General features: G+C 55.6%; 1 protein-coding gene across 1 annotated transcript in view; it reads right to left on the bottom strand.

Annotated features, from left to right (window-relative positions):
* Positions 1 to 349: 349 nt before the first annotated feature.
* The window catches only part of CHST3 (carbohydrate sulfotransferase 3), a 38215-nt gene continuing 22127 nt past the window's right edge, over positions 350 to 16437 (bottom strand). The window contains exons 2-3 of the mRNA XM_058298992.1: positions 7554 to 7786; positions 350 to 6438 (exon numbers count right to left, since the gene is read on the bottom strand). Coding sequence (XP_058154975.1) covers positions 5124 to 6438; positions 7554 to 7693 — 1455 coding nt within the window. The 5' untranslated portion in view covers positions 7694 to 7786 and the 3' untranslated portion in view covers positions 350 to 5123. The remainder of the gene's footprint in view (positions 6439 to 7553; positions 7787 to 16437) is intronic.

The following is a 16437-nucleotide window of genomic DNA, read 5'->3' as shown; positions in this document are numbered from 1 at the left end:
CCCCATGCTGAAGGAAACGGGAGCCGATAGAAGTGACTTGCCAAGGTCACATGGCCAGGTAGTGGCAGCGCCAGGTCTTGGTCCCAGGTCCCCAGGTCCCTGCCCCTCAATGCCTGATTTCTCTCCAACCTTGTTCCTACAGCTGTCTCCTTCAAGTAGTTATCATCAGCTCTGACATTTTCAGAACATAAAAAGCATTCATCTCCCACCCTGTGCTTACTCGCAGCGGGAGTCCCTGCCCTTCCTCTAGCTGGAAGCCATCCCTTTGCCCCTGGTTTATTAATTTATGTTTTGCTGGTAATACTCATGACACAATTGCCACCAAGAACAAATGCACCTCAGATCTTGCTTGTTGCACATTTCCATTTTTAATTAAATAAGTCAAGTAAGCCCTCCGGCGATGGGCACAAGGTTCACATTCTGTTCTGCAAAGCAGATCCTGACTGGCACAGCCGCCAGCCCTCTGAAGGGCAGCCCCTGCATGTCCACCAACGGCAAGGGCTTCTGGGACATGGTTGGCAAGGAGGCTGGGAGCAGTGCGGGGCAGGGCCAGGGGCCAAGCAGCATGAGCAAAACGCTACGCATAGACCTGGGGACACATGTACAAACCGCGGTCATGTATGGCCAATGAAGGGCATGTCCAGCATCACTGTGGCCATGACACAGGACTGAGGCGGTGACAAAATTGACAGTTACAGGACCTAGGAAGGGACAGGAGATCCAGGCAAACTTAGCCCAGAGTATGACAGATGGACACTTCAGGAGTGTCTGGCCCAAGCCCAGGTATGTGGGTCATTTTATTTACCAAATATGTTACCTGGGCTTCAAAAGAGCTAGGGCCCAAGATGATGGCACCTTATCTGCATCCTGGGAAACACGTACCTAGTACATCCCGCATGCCCGGCCATGGGATGAGACAAGAGACAAAACCAAGAGACAAGATCTTGAAGCTCTTAAGACATCTGAAGTTGCCAATTCTCCATCTTTTGAGGTAAAGAGCAGCTTCTGCTATTCCCAAAACTGTGGGCAGTTTGAGAGGTGATGTGGAATTTGGGAAACCCTGGGCATCCTTCCTCCCTGCTGGACCACATCCTCTGAGCCGGGGGAATTATTTGCAGGCATTCACTAGATGGACAAGTCTGGATTCCTTCCCAAGCAAACCCACCAAGCTGGGGGCCCCTGGATTTTAGCAGATGCTCCTTCTTTTTGTTCATACCATCTGACAAGACCTGTACCAGAAGTTTCCTTTAAAGTTGGTTTCTGCAGGCATCTGCTCTGCCCCCAGCTCTCCCTGCCCCAGGAATCCTCTGAAACCTCTTTGCTTTCAGTCTTTGGGGGGTGGAGGTGGGAAGGGTTGTGTCCAACAGAATGGGAACTGCTCTGGAGACGCAGCCATCAGCTGCCTCGTGATCTCGGGCTATTAAGGGACAGGCCCTATCACCAATTTAAACAGGCACAAGCATGGGAGAGGGTCACATAGGGCCATAGACCATAGGGGCAGGCCCAGACACCACCTGAAGCCTCCATCTCCTCCTGCCATCTGGACCTAGCGTGCGTCTTCAGCGGGGACCGTACGTACCACCTCCCACTGGACTCGTTCCATCACCACGCAGGTGGCAGAGATGACAGGAAAAGATGCCACTCTGATGGGTAAGTAGGTGCCCTCTGCTTTTGGGGGTTCAGCAGCCCCATTCCTCCAGCCTCATGGCAGCAGCTCCCAGGCTGAGGGCCCTGGCAGACAGTGAGTAAACTGTTAAAAAAATTTTTTTCCTGTTTATTTCATGATTCATTTTTGTGTGTATATCATAAAGACAAAAAGCTAGACTCTGCTCATGACTCCCGACCTTGGTAATAGCTGGACGATAACTCGCGGGGTATGTGTGCTACGGAGCTGCTTTTCCACCTCTCGGGGCCTCAGGAATCCTGCCTCCCCTGACTACCTTCAAGGACCTCCCCAGAGCCCCCCTCGTTTCCAAACAAGGTCCAGGGGTGAAGCCAGGAACGGGCTGCGGTGGCGACAGCCCTGCAGGTGCTGGCCACTGCCCTGTCTCACCAAGGCCTGGAATGTTCTGAACTATTTATACAGGCCAGGCTCAAGAGGTCCTCACCAGCAAGGGCAACGCGGCTGAATGAGCCTCTTGTGCGGAGGACGCTGGCGCGGCCCAGGCAGGCGAGGCCTCGGCCGCTCCCGGTCTCGGGGCTGGGGGGGCTCTGTGGAGCGGAAGGCTCGCCGGGGCGCCAGTGCAGGCAGAGAAAGCAGAGCTGGCCTCAGGGGGCGAGGCGGGCCCGCCCCCAGCAGGACCACCCCTCCCGCGCCAGCTCCACACTGAAAACCCCTGGTCCCGTGGTTGGTGCGTCCAGACAGAAGTCACCTCCCCCACCCCCGCTGCCCCTTGCCCAAACCCCGAGGGTTCCCAGAGCGCCGCGGGGCCCCAGGGGGACGGGTTTCAAGGCAACACTCATGTGAATTCCTTTGTCTCAGACACCAGGGCAACTGGAACACAGTAAAAGGGCCTAATGTTCACGTCTTCACATCAAACTGACAGAAAGCAAGGAGTCTCCTTAAACAGCCCCCAGGGGCCACAGTTTTTGACGAGGCCCATCTTCATTTTCTCCTCTTGTATACTGAATCATCTTCGGGGGTCCTTGTGTGTGTGGAGTGTGTGAATGGTTCTTACTAATTTGTCTTTCTTGATTCGGGTACAGCTTTGAGTCCCTGCAAATACTAAGGCACTCTCTGTTTCTTCTTCTCCACAAAATAAATAAATTAAGTCAACTTGCAGCGTACAAAGTGTCAATGTCCTGAGAAGTCCCAAAGGCTCGTTCTCCATACCGTCCTCAAGAGCTGAGGGATGGAGGGGGCTGTGGCCCCAGAGATGAAGGAGGGGAGGACCCAGCCTGCTGTCCGCACAGCGAGGTCTCTCTCCTAGGAAGAGCCCCAGAGGTGGCTGCCCCCTCCCCCACCCCCACCCCGGGAACAGAGGAGGGAGCAGGGTGGTGGCTGGGGAAAGATGCCTTGCACTTCTGGGCCTGCCAGAAACGTCCTGGCCCCACTCTGCCCCAGGGTCAAGTTTTCAGGGCTGGAGTGCCTTTGGCCAGTCAGAAACAGCCCCCTCTACAATCTATCCTTGAACTGCAAAATGGAGACAACCCTGAAAGGTTCAAGTCCATGATGATGGGGACCCAGGGGCTCAAACACACTGATTAGAACAAACACCGAGACGGCTAGCATCTTCACCTTTTTAAACGGCGACTTCCTGGCAGGATACCATTCCTCCCGACTCCACAGAGCCACCTACCCGACCTGGATCCTCTAGTTCCCAAGTGTCCATATTACTCAACCCAAAACTCGGCCCTCCGAGTTTGACAACAGGACTCATCTGACCTGAAGGTTGCTGGGGAAGTCAGACAGTATCTGGATGAATTCCCCAAGCCAGCCAGCCCGAGGTGAACTCCCCCATCTCCCTACAAATTCTCAGGTTCGAATGTGGGAGCTGGGGAAGGGCTTCCACTCTGAGGTCGCTCATTGCTTGCCTCAAGGTCCCTGGCCCCCAGGGAATCTGGAAGCCTTTGGAGGCCAGCCTCTCCCCTGGGGCTGCGGGCTGCTGACTTTCGCTGCTTCTGGATGTGCAGCAGGAACAGTGGTGGGTTCTGAGATTCGTTCCACGTGGGGTTCAAGCAGAAAAGCAAGTGGGGGCACTGTGGGCCGCCACGTGGCTACTGCTGCTCATTTGTCCCGCAGGAGCCAAAGAATCCCTGCTAGTTCTCCCAGGCCCCTCGGTCCCTCAAGCCCACAAGCTTCCAAGTGGCATTCCTGCTGAGACCAAACTGAAAGCACAGCCACAAACCAAGGACACCAAACCATAAATAACTTAACCCCAAATAACACACCCAGCCCATCCCCAGTTGAGCAATCCTCTCCAGAGCCTGAAGGAGGAACTCGAGTCCTTGGCTGTAACCATGGCGACTGGCCGGCTGACCTCTGTCCATGGGAGAGAAGGCAGTCTTCGCATGGAAGGGGAATCCTGATATGACTTCTCCCCCAAGAGCACTCTGTACTGTCTTCTTGGCCCTGGCTCTTTCATCTCCAGGGACCACAGCCACTTCTGCTGGTCGGGCCTGAGGCAGCATTCAAATATGGACAGACTTGCTGGGAGCTGGCTGAGCTGGACAGGGCTTTGGACAGCATTCATGTGAGTCGGCCACGTCATTCCAAAATATCCGTTTGCCAGCAGTGAGGACATGGAAGAGCCACAGAAGGAAGTGCAAGAATCCAAGGCAGACTTGGCAGCTCCAAATCCACTATTCAGTCCTAAGTCTGGTGAGGGGACTGGGTCATTGCACACGACCCCGTTTCCTCCCTCCACCAGTTCAAATAATTCTAAAAATGTAATCAAAGGCCCCCTTCAGGTGTGTGGCACAGATACACCCTGTAGGCATATGAGATGTGTGTGTATTTGCATTTTCATGATACTTTTGTCTCTCTGTGTGGTGTGTGAACATTTGTTTTTATGTATACATGTGTGTTTTGTGGCCCGATATGGGGCTAATGTTCAACCATACACCAGTGTGGCTATACTAGTTATGAAAAGTCACTCCATACTGGTTGGTGAACAGCTGCTGTCACCTGATGATCCCTAAATGTACCCCTCTGTCTCCCTGAGCTGTCCTGGCCCCTTCCCCAAGAACCCACCCAGACTCAACTTCTCTAAAAGCCAGACACTGAAAGGTTAACACTGGGCTCCAGGCAGTGACCTGCCAGCGCCCTCACCCACAGGGTGTTCAGGCGCTGCTGTGTGCTCGATCTTCATTTCTGTGGGTGTGATAAGCTGGTCCATAAGCCCTGGGCTGCTCAGTCCTGTTCAGGGGACCACAGCCCCTTAGGTCTGAGCTTGGCAGCTCCCAAGGGGGTCATGGCACTGTCCTGTTCCGAGTGAGACCCCGGCCCGCGGCTGGTGGGAAAGCTGGCTGGCTTGGGGCCTACTTCTACAGCTGGAGCGCTTGCCCTGCTGGCTCAGCTTCCCGCCCTTGCTCTGCAGAGCTCTGCGGGCTCTCCGGGGCGCCCGGGCGAGGAAGGCGGGGCCGGACTTTCACCAGGAGGGGGTACCGTGGCCACAGGCCCCCTACGTGACCCAGAAGGTGCCGCGCTCCTCCAGCAGGCTGACAGAGCGGTTAGTGAGCGCGGCCGCGTCCCGCACCAACTTGTAGCCAAAGAGGCGCATGGCGGGGCCGCAGGCGGCCTGCACCACCTGCGCCAGCTTGAAGGGCATGCTGAAGCGCCACTTCTCGAACTGCTCCGAGGAGTTCTTCTGCGTGGAGTAGATGCCGCTGCCGTCGCGCGGCGCCTGGGTGTTCTTCTGGATCCAGTCCTCCACCTGGGCGGTGAGGGGGATGCCCGCGAAGCGGTACATCTCGCGCGCCTTCTGCAGCGGCCGGCGCGCCACGTCCTCGTAGCGCACCAGCAGGTAGCGGCCGCGCAGCCACGGCGGCTGCCGCAGGCCCAGCTCGGCCGACAGGCGGATGCTCTCGCAGTTGCCCCTGAGCCGCTGCACCTCGTCCTCCCGCAGCCGGTCCTGCCCCTCCGCCAGCCACTTCTTCCAGGTCTCGTACTTGCCCGCGAAGGCCACCATGCGGGAGGCCAGCACGGCCCGCGGGTCGCGCACCAGCTGGATGACGCGCAGGTCGAGCCGGGGGTCCTCGGCCAGCGGCTGCAGGAACTCCAGCTGCCGGATGCGCACGGCCTTGAGCGCCATGTGCTCCTTGCGGCGGCAGGCCTCGGCCGCCAGCGTCACGTTGAGCGGCCCGCAGCGGCGGTTCTTGCAGCGGTACTTCTCGAAGGCCTTCTTGACCAAGGGCGTGCACACGGGGTCCTCGCAGAGGGAGCGGCTGGAGCTGCGGCGGAACATGAACTGCGTCAGGTGGTCCTCGGGCGGCGGGCTGATGAAGTGCTCCAGGACGTACAGGTCGCACAGGAAGAGCTGCTTGAGCACGTCGCGGTAGACGAGCGCCGAGCCCGCCGCGTTGGCGCCCCCCGGCTCGAAGGTCACCGTGCGCTCGATGTGCCACAGCGGCTCGAAGAGGTAGAAGATGTTGCCCTGCTGGTTGAAGAACTCGCCCACGAACGAGGAGCCCGTGCGCGTGGTGGCCATGAGCAGCACGTGGCGCCGGGGCGGGGCCCCCGCGGGGCGGGGCGGCCCCGGCTCCCCCCGCTCCTCCGCCGCTTTCTCCTCCTCCTCTGCCTCCTGGGTCTGGACCTCGGCCGCGGGCTCCACGCCCAGCTGCAAGCTGAGGTTCCGCAGGCGGCTCTGCATCTGGGAGAAGGCCGAATCCAGCTCGCTCAGGGACAGAAGGGACAGGTTCTCAGCCAGCACCAGGGCTGGGTCCGTGCTGTTGGCATCGGCCAGGGACTGCGGGATCTGCTTCAGCTTGTCCGAGACCCTGTGAGGGAGCGCAAGGGGAGAGAGGGGTCAGGGACTGATCCGGGACCCCATTCCCGGTGCTCTCAGGCTCTTCCTCCAAGTGGCCCCCCAGGCTGATCACCGAAAGCTGGTTGTAGTTGGGTTTCCCCAGAAGCAGACTCTGAGGAAGGATTTCAGTGTAAGTGGTTTATTTGGGACATAAAGGGATGAACTTATAGAGGAGTAGGGAAGGGAGGCAGTTAGGAAGAGAAGTCAGTAAAGCATGTGCTGTAATAGGGCAGCTACCCCTGCGGGCAACTGAGGCTCAACCTGCTGGAGGGTGGAAGGCTGCCATCCGGCCCTGGCTGAGGGCTGCTCCGGGAGATTCTTACTCCCTGGTACTCCTGACTTGACAGTGTGCAGATAAAGAAGGCCCTCAGTGGAGAGTTTCTGGGGGCTGCAGGAAGACCCTGTAGGCACAGACTACAACAGGCTGTGCCAAGGGGACCCAGGCAGGGAACCGTGTGCTTCACAGCCCAATGCCTATCCTACCCACCTTGCAGGGGTGGTGCCTGGGAGGAGAGGAGACCTAAGAATTTTTCTAAATCCATAGGTCCACCAGCACTTCCAACTCTAGGGGGCGGCATTCCCAGGGTAACCTATTGAGTTGAGTAATACACGACCTGGACAGCTGTACTTGGCAGCCCTACCCACCAAGGTATCCCAAGCAGGACCCTGCCTTGCCATCATTCTAGGCTAAGAACTGAATTAATGTTAGTAGTAACAACCTGCAACTATCGGACACCAACTATGTGCCAGGCACTGGGTTAAATGCTTTTGCATTTTCTTATTAAATCTTTATAAGGCAGGCATCTTATAAGGAGGATCTTAAAACTCAGAAAAGGGACATAACTTGCCTAAGATCTTACAATTGCAAAGAGCCAGAGACAGGATTCGAACCCGGGCTGCATGAGTTCGGAGACCGTTACCCTGTGCAGTCCTACCTTCTACTCATGAGGACATCTGCAGGACCCATTGCCTGGAACACTGCAGGGGCTTGAGAAGTACTTGCTGAGGTCCACTGAGAACCCTGCAGTCACCTGTGCGCCCACCCCGCCCCCCTTGAGAAGGAAGGCTGGTGCTTGCATCCCTCACCTTGATATGATTTTATTTTCCTTCTCAATGAAGACAAAAACCACCACCACAAAAGCCAGGAAAAGAGCATATTTGCTTCTCATCCTCAAGTTGTGCAGAAAGTCCCTGCAGTCCTGGGGCAAAGCGAGTCCTTTATCCATGGGGAAAGGTGCGGCCGTGGGCTCCTCAGGCACTCAGTGCAGGGGCATCACTTGAGACCCAGCTTCTCGTCTTCAGGGAGGGGACCCTTTGTCCTGTGGGGAGACAGGCGGTCAAGACACCCTCGTTTGTAGGTGGGAAAAAAGAGGACGTTTCCACCACTTGTGAGGCTCCCAGCTTTAGTTAGCAGCCAGAAGCCCAGCCCCTCTCTTCAAACAGACGGTACTGGAAGATACTTGAAATCAGATGATTTGCAATGCTTATGAACCCTTTGATTTATCCTTTCCAACTCTACAAATTTATCCCATAGACGTACTTGCTCATAGGTCAAGGGTAAGAAGCATAAATGTTCACAAGAGCAAAAGGCTACAAACGCCTACATACAAATGATGGAGGGGAAAGGATGTGCCTTAAGCAATTGGGTGCCCACGTCCCACATGGGAGGTCCCAATTTGGTTCCAGTGCCTCCTAAAGAAGACGAATCACTGCAATGGACTGCATCCCACTAGCGGAAATGGCTCAAGTGGTTGGGCACTTGCCTCCCACATGGGAGGTCCCGGGTTCGGTTCCCAGTGTCTCCTGAGTAAGACTAGCAGACAAAGAGCAGAAGGACGAGCAAGTCCTCTGGGGAGGAGGGGGGAGAAGAATAAAAATTTAGAAAGATGGGCCATCCATGCAATGGATTATTATGCTGCCACAAAGAATAAGGAATTGGATCTATAAAGGCTGACGTGGCATAATTTACAAAATACATTAAAAACAAAAGCAAGGTACAGACACAGTGTGTTTATACAGGACAGGGCTTCACAACCTTGGCACACTGACATTTTGGACAGCATGTTCTTTGTTGTGGAGGTTGTTCTCTGCATGGTAGCACGTTTAGCAGCATCTTGACCCCTACCCGCCAGATGACATTAGTACCTCTTCCCCCCAGGTAGTGAAAACCCAAAACGTCTCCAGACACTGCTGACTGTCCCCCAGGGAGGAGGTGCAAAATTGTCCCAGGTTGGGGGTTACTGATGTAGTATGATCCCACTTGAAAAAAAAAAAGGAGGAAATATAGATGCTTGGACACTTATGGACAGCGACTGCAGAAATGCAAGGCCTGATAACAGTGGTGCCTCTAGAAACTGTATGCACTGTTTGAAATTTTACCATGTATAACTTCTAAAATATTAACAAAAAATGAAACAAAAACCCACCATAGCACTTGAATTCTAACCAAAATCCTTACCATGGCCTCGGCCTTCAGGTCTCAGCTTACTGGAGCAGCCTCTCCCAGGCTAGGTTAGAGTCCCCCCACAGGCCCCCCAGCTCCCCACTGTACAAAGACTCCATTGGCTCCTCAACCTCGTCACAAAGTGAATCCACTTGTGACAACTTGTCCAATTCTGACTGTCCCTGCACAGAGGATGGAGACTTTGTCTGGGCCTCTCCTTACGCCTCCACGTGGGCCAGGCACACAGGGGACACTCATGCGCAGTCACTGAATGGCCGAGGAGCTAAACGAATAAATGGCCTCCGCTAAGGTTGTGTATATGTGTAAAAACCGAGCCAAGACAGCATGGCCCCGAGGAGCCAGATCCCTCTCCCGTGTGTCCTCACCACCATCACGGCATCATACGCATCCCCTGTCCAGCACCGTGGGCTCCAGATTTCAGCACAGCCCCCGCTTCTGAGAGTCTCTTTCCTAAAGGACACTCATCCGTGGGAGCTGACCTGCTCCGATTTGGAGTCTGGAAAAAAACACTGTGACCACCTGCAGGCGCTCAGGGCCAACTGCTCACTACCACTGCTCGAAAACTTTCTGGAAAAGATGTATTTCCCCAAAGGAAGTGGCTGATGTTGACATGGGTGAGAGAGGGCAGAAAGGAGGGTCCCCGGGCTGCACCTTCTTCATGCAATGGAAGTGGCTTCAGGGACAGCCAGGAAATCCGTTCTGTGCAGGAGGGAGCAGCTCTGCTCCTCAGCAGCCACAGTGCAAGGTGCCCAGGCTGCGCCAGGAGGAGTGGAGACGAGCAGGGGTGGGCTCTCACTGACTAGGGCACTGGGGGTGCTTCCCAGGTGTGGAGAGGGCAGGGAGAGACTCGGGAGAGAAGAGCGCTGGCCCAAGGCACCTGGAATATTCCTGCCTCTTTCTAATTTTCCTGGGTCTTTTCCCAGGACTTGTTTGTTTTTTGTTTTGAGTCCTTAGAATTTTTTTTCCTTTTTCTTCTTTATTTTCTTTTAAATGTTACATTCAAAATATAAGAGGTCCCCACCCCCCCCACACCCCCAGTACTTGTTAAATATTTTCCAAGCACCTCCTATGTACCAGCCTGTGGTGCAGGCACTGGGGACACGGTGGTGAGCAAGCAGACACCGTCCGTGCTTCAAGGGACTCACACTCGGGCTGGAAGGTGTGCCAGGTGTCACTTGCTTTGCATTTCCTCATCAGATCCTCACAAAAGCCCTAGAAGGGAACAGCTGTCCCATTTTACAGATGAGGAAACTGAGGCACAGTAACTTGTCCAGGGTCCCTCAGCGGGTGGGCAGTCGGGGGCTGGGATTTGGCCCAGGCAGCCGACCTGCACCAAAAGAAACAGGTGTGTCTGCTTTGAGTGTCTGTTCTGGCCTCTCAGCAAGTGACCTGGATGTCTGTGGGAACCTCTGTTACGTTACGGAAACCACAGAAAGCAAAACAGAGAGAAAACAACAGAGAGCTCTGTGATCTGCCTGGCAGTTGTGAACAGATGCTAGAAGGGGACATGTGAACCCAGAAGTCACCAGTGTGTTAGGGTAGGGGACATTCTGCTTTGTTCTAAATAAAAAAATTGGTAACTGTCAACTACAACATGGTTTGTGTGAAAAATGAAAGTGGCCAGCTACCAGACGACCTTAACCAAATGAGTCTGCTTAGTTCCAAAGGAGAAGAGTTGTTTCCAGGAGGAAGCCCCTTCAGTCGAGGGACAAGCAGCCGTGGGGATGCAGGGTCCTGAGAATGGTTTCTCATCCCTAAACTGAAACAAACACTGCCAGGGATCGGAGGCTGGACTTCGGCAATGGAGGCTGCCCTGAACCCCCTCCGGCTCATTTCCTGTTGGCAACCGGAAGTGGGTCTTCCTCTCCTCAGCTGCTTTCCTAGAAACAGTGGTCCTTGCACCTTGGTTAGCATCAGAGTTCCTCGGCCTCTCCCAGAGTCCTGCTCCACCAGGCCTGGGTGGGGCCTGACGGTTTTATTTGCTAAGAAGCTCCCAGGAGGTGCTGCTGATCTGGGGCACCCCCTCAGAGAACAACTGTCCTGGAGGCTTTCTCAGCAACAGCAAATGCCCACCGGGAGAGGCCAGGCAGCCCCCAAGCTGAGAGGCGAGGGGAGGCGTGTGAGTGGTGGAGAGGACACTGCTGCCCTCTGCCTTTCAAACTCTTCACCCTGCCCACCCATCACCTTTACTCGGCCCACAGGCCTTCGCGACCAGGTCCCTGCTTGTGTTCGGTAAATACAAGGGGCGTAGAGGGATGGCGTGGGGGAGCTCGCAGCTGCCCTCTGCCTTCTCGCGCCAGCACCTTTGGCTGCCTGACGTCCAGGGCTGCCTGGCTGAGCGAGCTCCTGAACCTTCTGGTCCCCTCCCTTCCAGGGACCGTTTCTATTTCTGAGTTGCCGTCCCAGCCCCCTCAGCTCCACAACTACACAGGGCTAGAAGATCTTTCCCGGCGCTGCCCTAAAAGGAAGACGCAAGGGTGAAACACCCTCTAGCAGGAAGCACAAGGCAGGCGGCTGGGTGCCCTGCCCAACCCCAGCCAGGCTGCCCCATGCTTAGCTTGGGAGGCCCACAGGGCCAGGGTGCTGTAAGGGTCCCGGGAGGAAGTGGGAGGTCCCCAGAGCCAGGCGGTGGGGTGAGGTCATAGGTGCTGGGAGGTCACAGGGTCGCGAGGGAGGGCGCCAGGGCCTGGAGCGGGCCACGAGGCCTAGCCCAGGCAGGAACTGCGCATGTGGACGAGGCTTTGGCTCCCTCCCTCCCCAATCTTGCGGTGCGTGTGGCCAGTCCCAACTCCCTGTTCAGCTCCCTAGAAGCAGCGAAAAGTGTTTCCTCCTCTTGGCGGATGCCCCCTCCGGGCCCCTCATACTTGATAGCTCCCCGCTCCCCCATATCCGAGCAACGAAGTAACAGGCAGAGGAAAAGGTGGAGGGCCTCGGGACGAGGGTGAAGAAAGCCTGGAGCTGCGGGGGAGTGGGGCAGCTGGGGCCCAGGCACACCCAGCGCCCGCAGGTGAGAGCCATACCTGAGGAGGGAAGGAACAGGAAGGGCTGGGTTCTTTCAGGGTGGCCCCTGGCGAGTGTGCACGGTGGGCTGGGCCCTGGGGCCACCCCAGCTCGGGCACCCCGCCTGCCTGCCCCTCAGGAGCGCGGCACAAACTTGCTCACCGCCCAGAACACTAATGGGCCTCTCCACCACCAGTACTGTGGCAGCCAAAGAAACTGAGCATTTGCTCTCACAGGCAGTGGGCTTCAGAGCCCCAGAAGTCCAGCTTCTGATGCTGGGCCTGGTACCTGGGCCCCACTACCTGCTTGGTTACCTGAAGCCACACTGTCACCAACGACAGGAAGACTGGGATTTGCGGGTCTCCCCGCCCTAGCCTTTATTCTGTAGCCACAACTCCACATCCATTCCTCTCCAGATTATGACCAAGACCCCACAATGCCCTGGATTGGCCTGCCTTCTCACCCCCACCCAGGTCTACCTTGACCTGCTGTGTGTCTTTAGGCCAGTCCCTCTCCCTCTCTGGACCTCTTTTTCCTCATCAGAAGATGCTGCAGTGGTTATCTCTAAGGTCCTCCCAGCTCCTGTGAGGCCCACCCCATCTCTCCCTGAGATACTAAAGGCACCTCAGCCCCATGCCAGCTGACACTTTTCACTAGCATGACTAGCATGCTCCTTGCAGGTGCAAGCAGTGCCCAGAACTATGGGAGGGGGAACGGGTATCAGAGTAAAAGACAAAGTCCTTAACACGATAACCCAGGTGGCCGCCAGGGGATGAATGGTCACATAAAATGTAGCATGTTCCCAAAATGGAATATTATTTGGCAATAAAAGAAATGAAGTACTCACACATGCTACAACGTGGATGAATCTTGAAAACATTAGGCTGAACAAAAGAAGCCAGACAAAAGGGCACGTATTGTATGATTCCAGCTACGTGAAATGTCCAGAATAGGCAAATCTATAGAGGCAGAAAGGAGATTCGTGGTTGCCTAGGACTGGGGGCAAGAAGGGATTATGGCAAGGGGTACAGGTTTCTTTCAGGGATAATGAAAATGTTCTAAAATTGATTGTGATCATGGTGGCACAACTTTGTGAATATACCAAAAGCCATTGATTTGTACCCTTTAAATGGGTCAGTTGTGTGAGGGGTGAGTTATATCTCAATAAAGTTGTTAAATTGTCCCTAGCCTGCCCTCCAGGGCCTTGGGGACAGCCCCTGCCGCCCTCCCGCGGCACCTGGCACCACCAGTCCTCCAGCCCCTGCCCTTCCGCTCACCTCGGGCGGCTTCTGCACCAGCCGGCTCCTCTGCCTGGAGGACTCTTCTTTCGGGTCTTCTCTCTTTCTAACCATTCAGGCCTCGAATGCCCCCTGCTCTGGAGTCCTTCTATATCCACCAGCATAATGCTAACCCCCCACCCCATCACTTTCTCAGGGTCCTGCTTTATTTCATTCATAGAACTTATCATTCTGTACATCCTTGTCCATTGCCTATTTCCTGTGCTGGGACATCAGCCCCACAGGAGGGCATCACGTCTGCTCCAGCTTTGTATTCCAGTGTCCAGAATGGTACCTGGCTCAGAGTAGGTACTCCTTATATACTTGTTGAGTTAATGAATAAATGCCTTTCCCAAAGCATTTAGCCATTGCAAATGCTTAATCATTCCAAGCTGATAGAAATATGAAGAAGCAGAAGAATTAGAAAAAGCAGCTGTTTGACATATTGAGCGAACCGCACATAGGTTGCTGTGTGAGCGTGTGCTATGAGCGCATGCTGTGAGCGTGTGCTATGGGCATGTGCCCTGAGTGTGTGCTACAAGCATGTACCGTGGCAGGCACTACGGGAGTGTACTGTGAGAACTTAAGGCAAACCTCCATGCCTGGGGCTTCCCATGTATCAGCCCTCTCAACCCTCATATCAATCCAGGCAACGCACTCTGAGACGGGAAACTGAACCTTGGTCAAGCTTCTAACAGCTGTGTGTAACGGGGGTGCGTGTGGGGACAAATCTCAGTGACTGTGGAAAGAAAGGTAGGCGTGAGCTGAGGCCCAGCCAGCCCTAGCAAGCCAGACATTGGCCTCCCTTCCCTGCTGTCCCCTAAGCGGCTCGTCTGCTCAGCAACCCCTCCTGAGAGAACGAGTTCTCTCTGTACATGGTTGGCTCCCAGCCAGCCCCTCGGCTCCCCTGACCTTCCACTGAGGCCTCAAGTGGCCCGTGGACTGCAGCCCACCCCACCCCCACTGGGGGTCAGCGTCAGGCCCTGCGAATAGAGCTCCGATAAGGGTCGGCCCTGCCAGACATTGCATCAGGCAGCAGAACTCCCCCACTCGCCGCTCGGGGCCCAGGGCTCAGCTTTGCGGGCCATGCTCACAGCCTTTCCGGGGGCAGGGATGGGAGCCCTGAAACCACCGCGGGCACACTCTGAACCAACCCACGGGCTGCGGCCCTGAGGGGTGGGGAGGCTGCCCCTGACCTCATCGCCCAGAACCTCGTGACGGTTTCTGGGGGTTGTCCCTGAATCCTCAAGAGTGGATACCCGCAGATCATTGGCAAGCCGTGGAACTGGGAGAAGGAAGCAAGCGCTCAAATGCTGAGCCTTCCTCTAGTTTGGATGAGAACTTGGGGAATGCAGAAGTCCATCACGAGGCCATCCAGAGGTGGCTTGGGAAGGGCCAAGCTTAGGGTCCTAGTGTCTGGCATGGGAGCAAATGCCCAGGGGCTGCTGAGTGACCCGGTGAGTGAAGGAGGAAGGAGTGAATGAATGAGGACATAAATAAGTGGACAAGCGGCCAACACTCCCCTGCGCACTCAGAGATATCCATACTTCCCGAACATCCTCGCTCTCAGGACTCAGGCTTCCTCTCCCAAGAATGAGTCAGTCTCTGACTTCTCTGTGGAAACGTGTCCTCCTCCAGCCAAACAGAGGCATGTCTCACCTGCGTGTCGGTGGACGCCCACGAGGTGGCTGCTGGGGCCAGGCAGCCTGGCGAGGCTGCTCGCTCTCCGGGGTTGCTCCCTGCCCTCAGGGCTGCTGGGCTGTGGGGCTCCCCGGGAGCCAGCCCTGGCGGGGACAGGCCCAGCTGCCCTCGGCCCTTCCTGCCTGGGCAGGGACGGGGGAGAGCGCGCTCTTTCCCTCGCTTCCCACGTCTGACACTGGTCAGTTCTTCGGGGTCTGCTCAGCTGTGAGAGTGAGCCATCCTCTGTAGACCCCAAAGCTGACAGCTGCACCAGAGACAGGGCTGTGAAGAAGAGGCCCGGGCCCCCCTGTGGGGAAAGCACTTCCACGCCTCTGGAGCTGGACCCTGGGCCCCGGCCAGGTGGGAGCAGCACTGCCCCTCTGGGCTTCGGCTGCGCTTGCCTAGGCAGGAGCTGCAGTGGACGCTGGTGGCCACGAGCCTGTGACCATGCAGCTGGGGCCACCCGGGGAGGCCCTGCTGGCCCATTCAGAACTGACCTGGACAGGGGCAAAGACTTGTCGCCCAAGGATGTGCACTCCGCCCCCGGAAACCTGATGAGTGCTTCGGCACAATGGAATGCATGCCCCAAGGGGGTTAAAAATGCTGGCAGAGTTAAAAATGGAATGGTCAATAAGAGCTGAATCTTTTCCCTTTAGTGTTGTGTGAAATTTTGAAGACCAGGCACACGTATCACTTTAAAATTAAAAAAAAAAACAGCTCTAACCTAAAATTTAAAAAAAGAAATGCAAACTTACGTTGGGAGTTGTGTGAAAAATGCTTTGGGAACAGGCCGGCCGGGAGACCAAGTCAGTGCGGGTGATGGTTGGACTAATGTGTCAACTGGACCAGGTAATGGTGGCCAGTTGTTCGGTCCGGCAAGCACTGGGCACTGTAATACAAGGACATTTATGGACTTTAATCATCTGTGAGTTGATTGCATAGATGGCTGATTACATCTGCAACCAACCAAGGAGATTGCCGTCAGCAATGAGTGACATCTGATCCAATCAGTTGAAGACTTTAAAAGGGGGCATGCATGACTTCAGCATTCAGAGAGAATTCCCCTCTCTACTTTGGAAAGCCAGCATCTCCTGGGAACTCATCAAGGACCTTCATCAGAGCCCCTGGTTTGCAGCCTGCCCTGTAGAATTTGGACTTGTGCATCCCCCCAGTCATGTGAGAGGATTTTTATAAAATCTTATACTATTTACAAATCTCGTCAGTTCTGTTTCCCTAGAGAACCCGGACCGATACAGTGCCCATCCACAGTGGCCCAGGAGAGACGAGGTGGCCTGAGCAAGGCTACGGCAGAGTCATGTAGCGGGGGAGGCGGGGGAGCAGGGGGGAGTGAGGCGGACCTGCTGCTGTCCCTGGATGCCTGGCTTGTTCTCCGCTGCACCCTCAGTGCCTGGCACATGGCAGAGCTCAATAGATAGCTGTTAAGTGAATGAATGGCTTGTACACAGTGTTCAAGAGTTAGCTGTTGTTTCCTGTGAGTTGGTCTTCTCTTTTCTAGGGCTAGTATAGATGATGCTTAACTAATACTCGA

The sequence above is a fragment of the Dasypus novemcinctus genome, chromosome 6, assembly GCF_030445035.2.
Source record: "Dasypus novemcinctus isolate mDasNov1 chromosome 6, mDasNov1.1.hap2, whole genome shotgun sequence".
Lineage (NCBI taxonomy): Eukaryota > Metazoa > Chordata > Mammalia > Cingulata > Dasypodidae > Dasypus > Dasypus novemcinctus.
The sequence above is the reverse complement of the archived record's forward strand: the minus strand, read 5'-3'. Positions and strand labels throughout refer to the sequence as shown.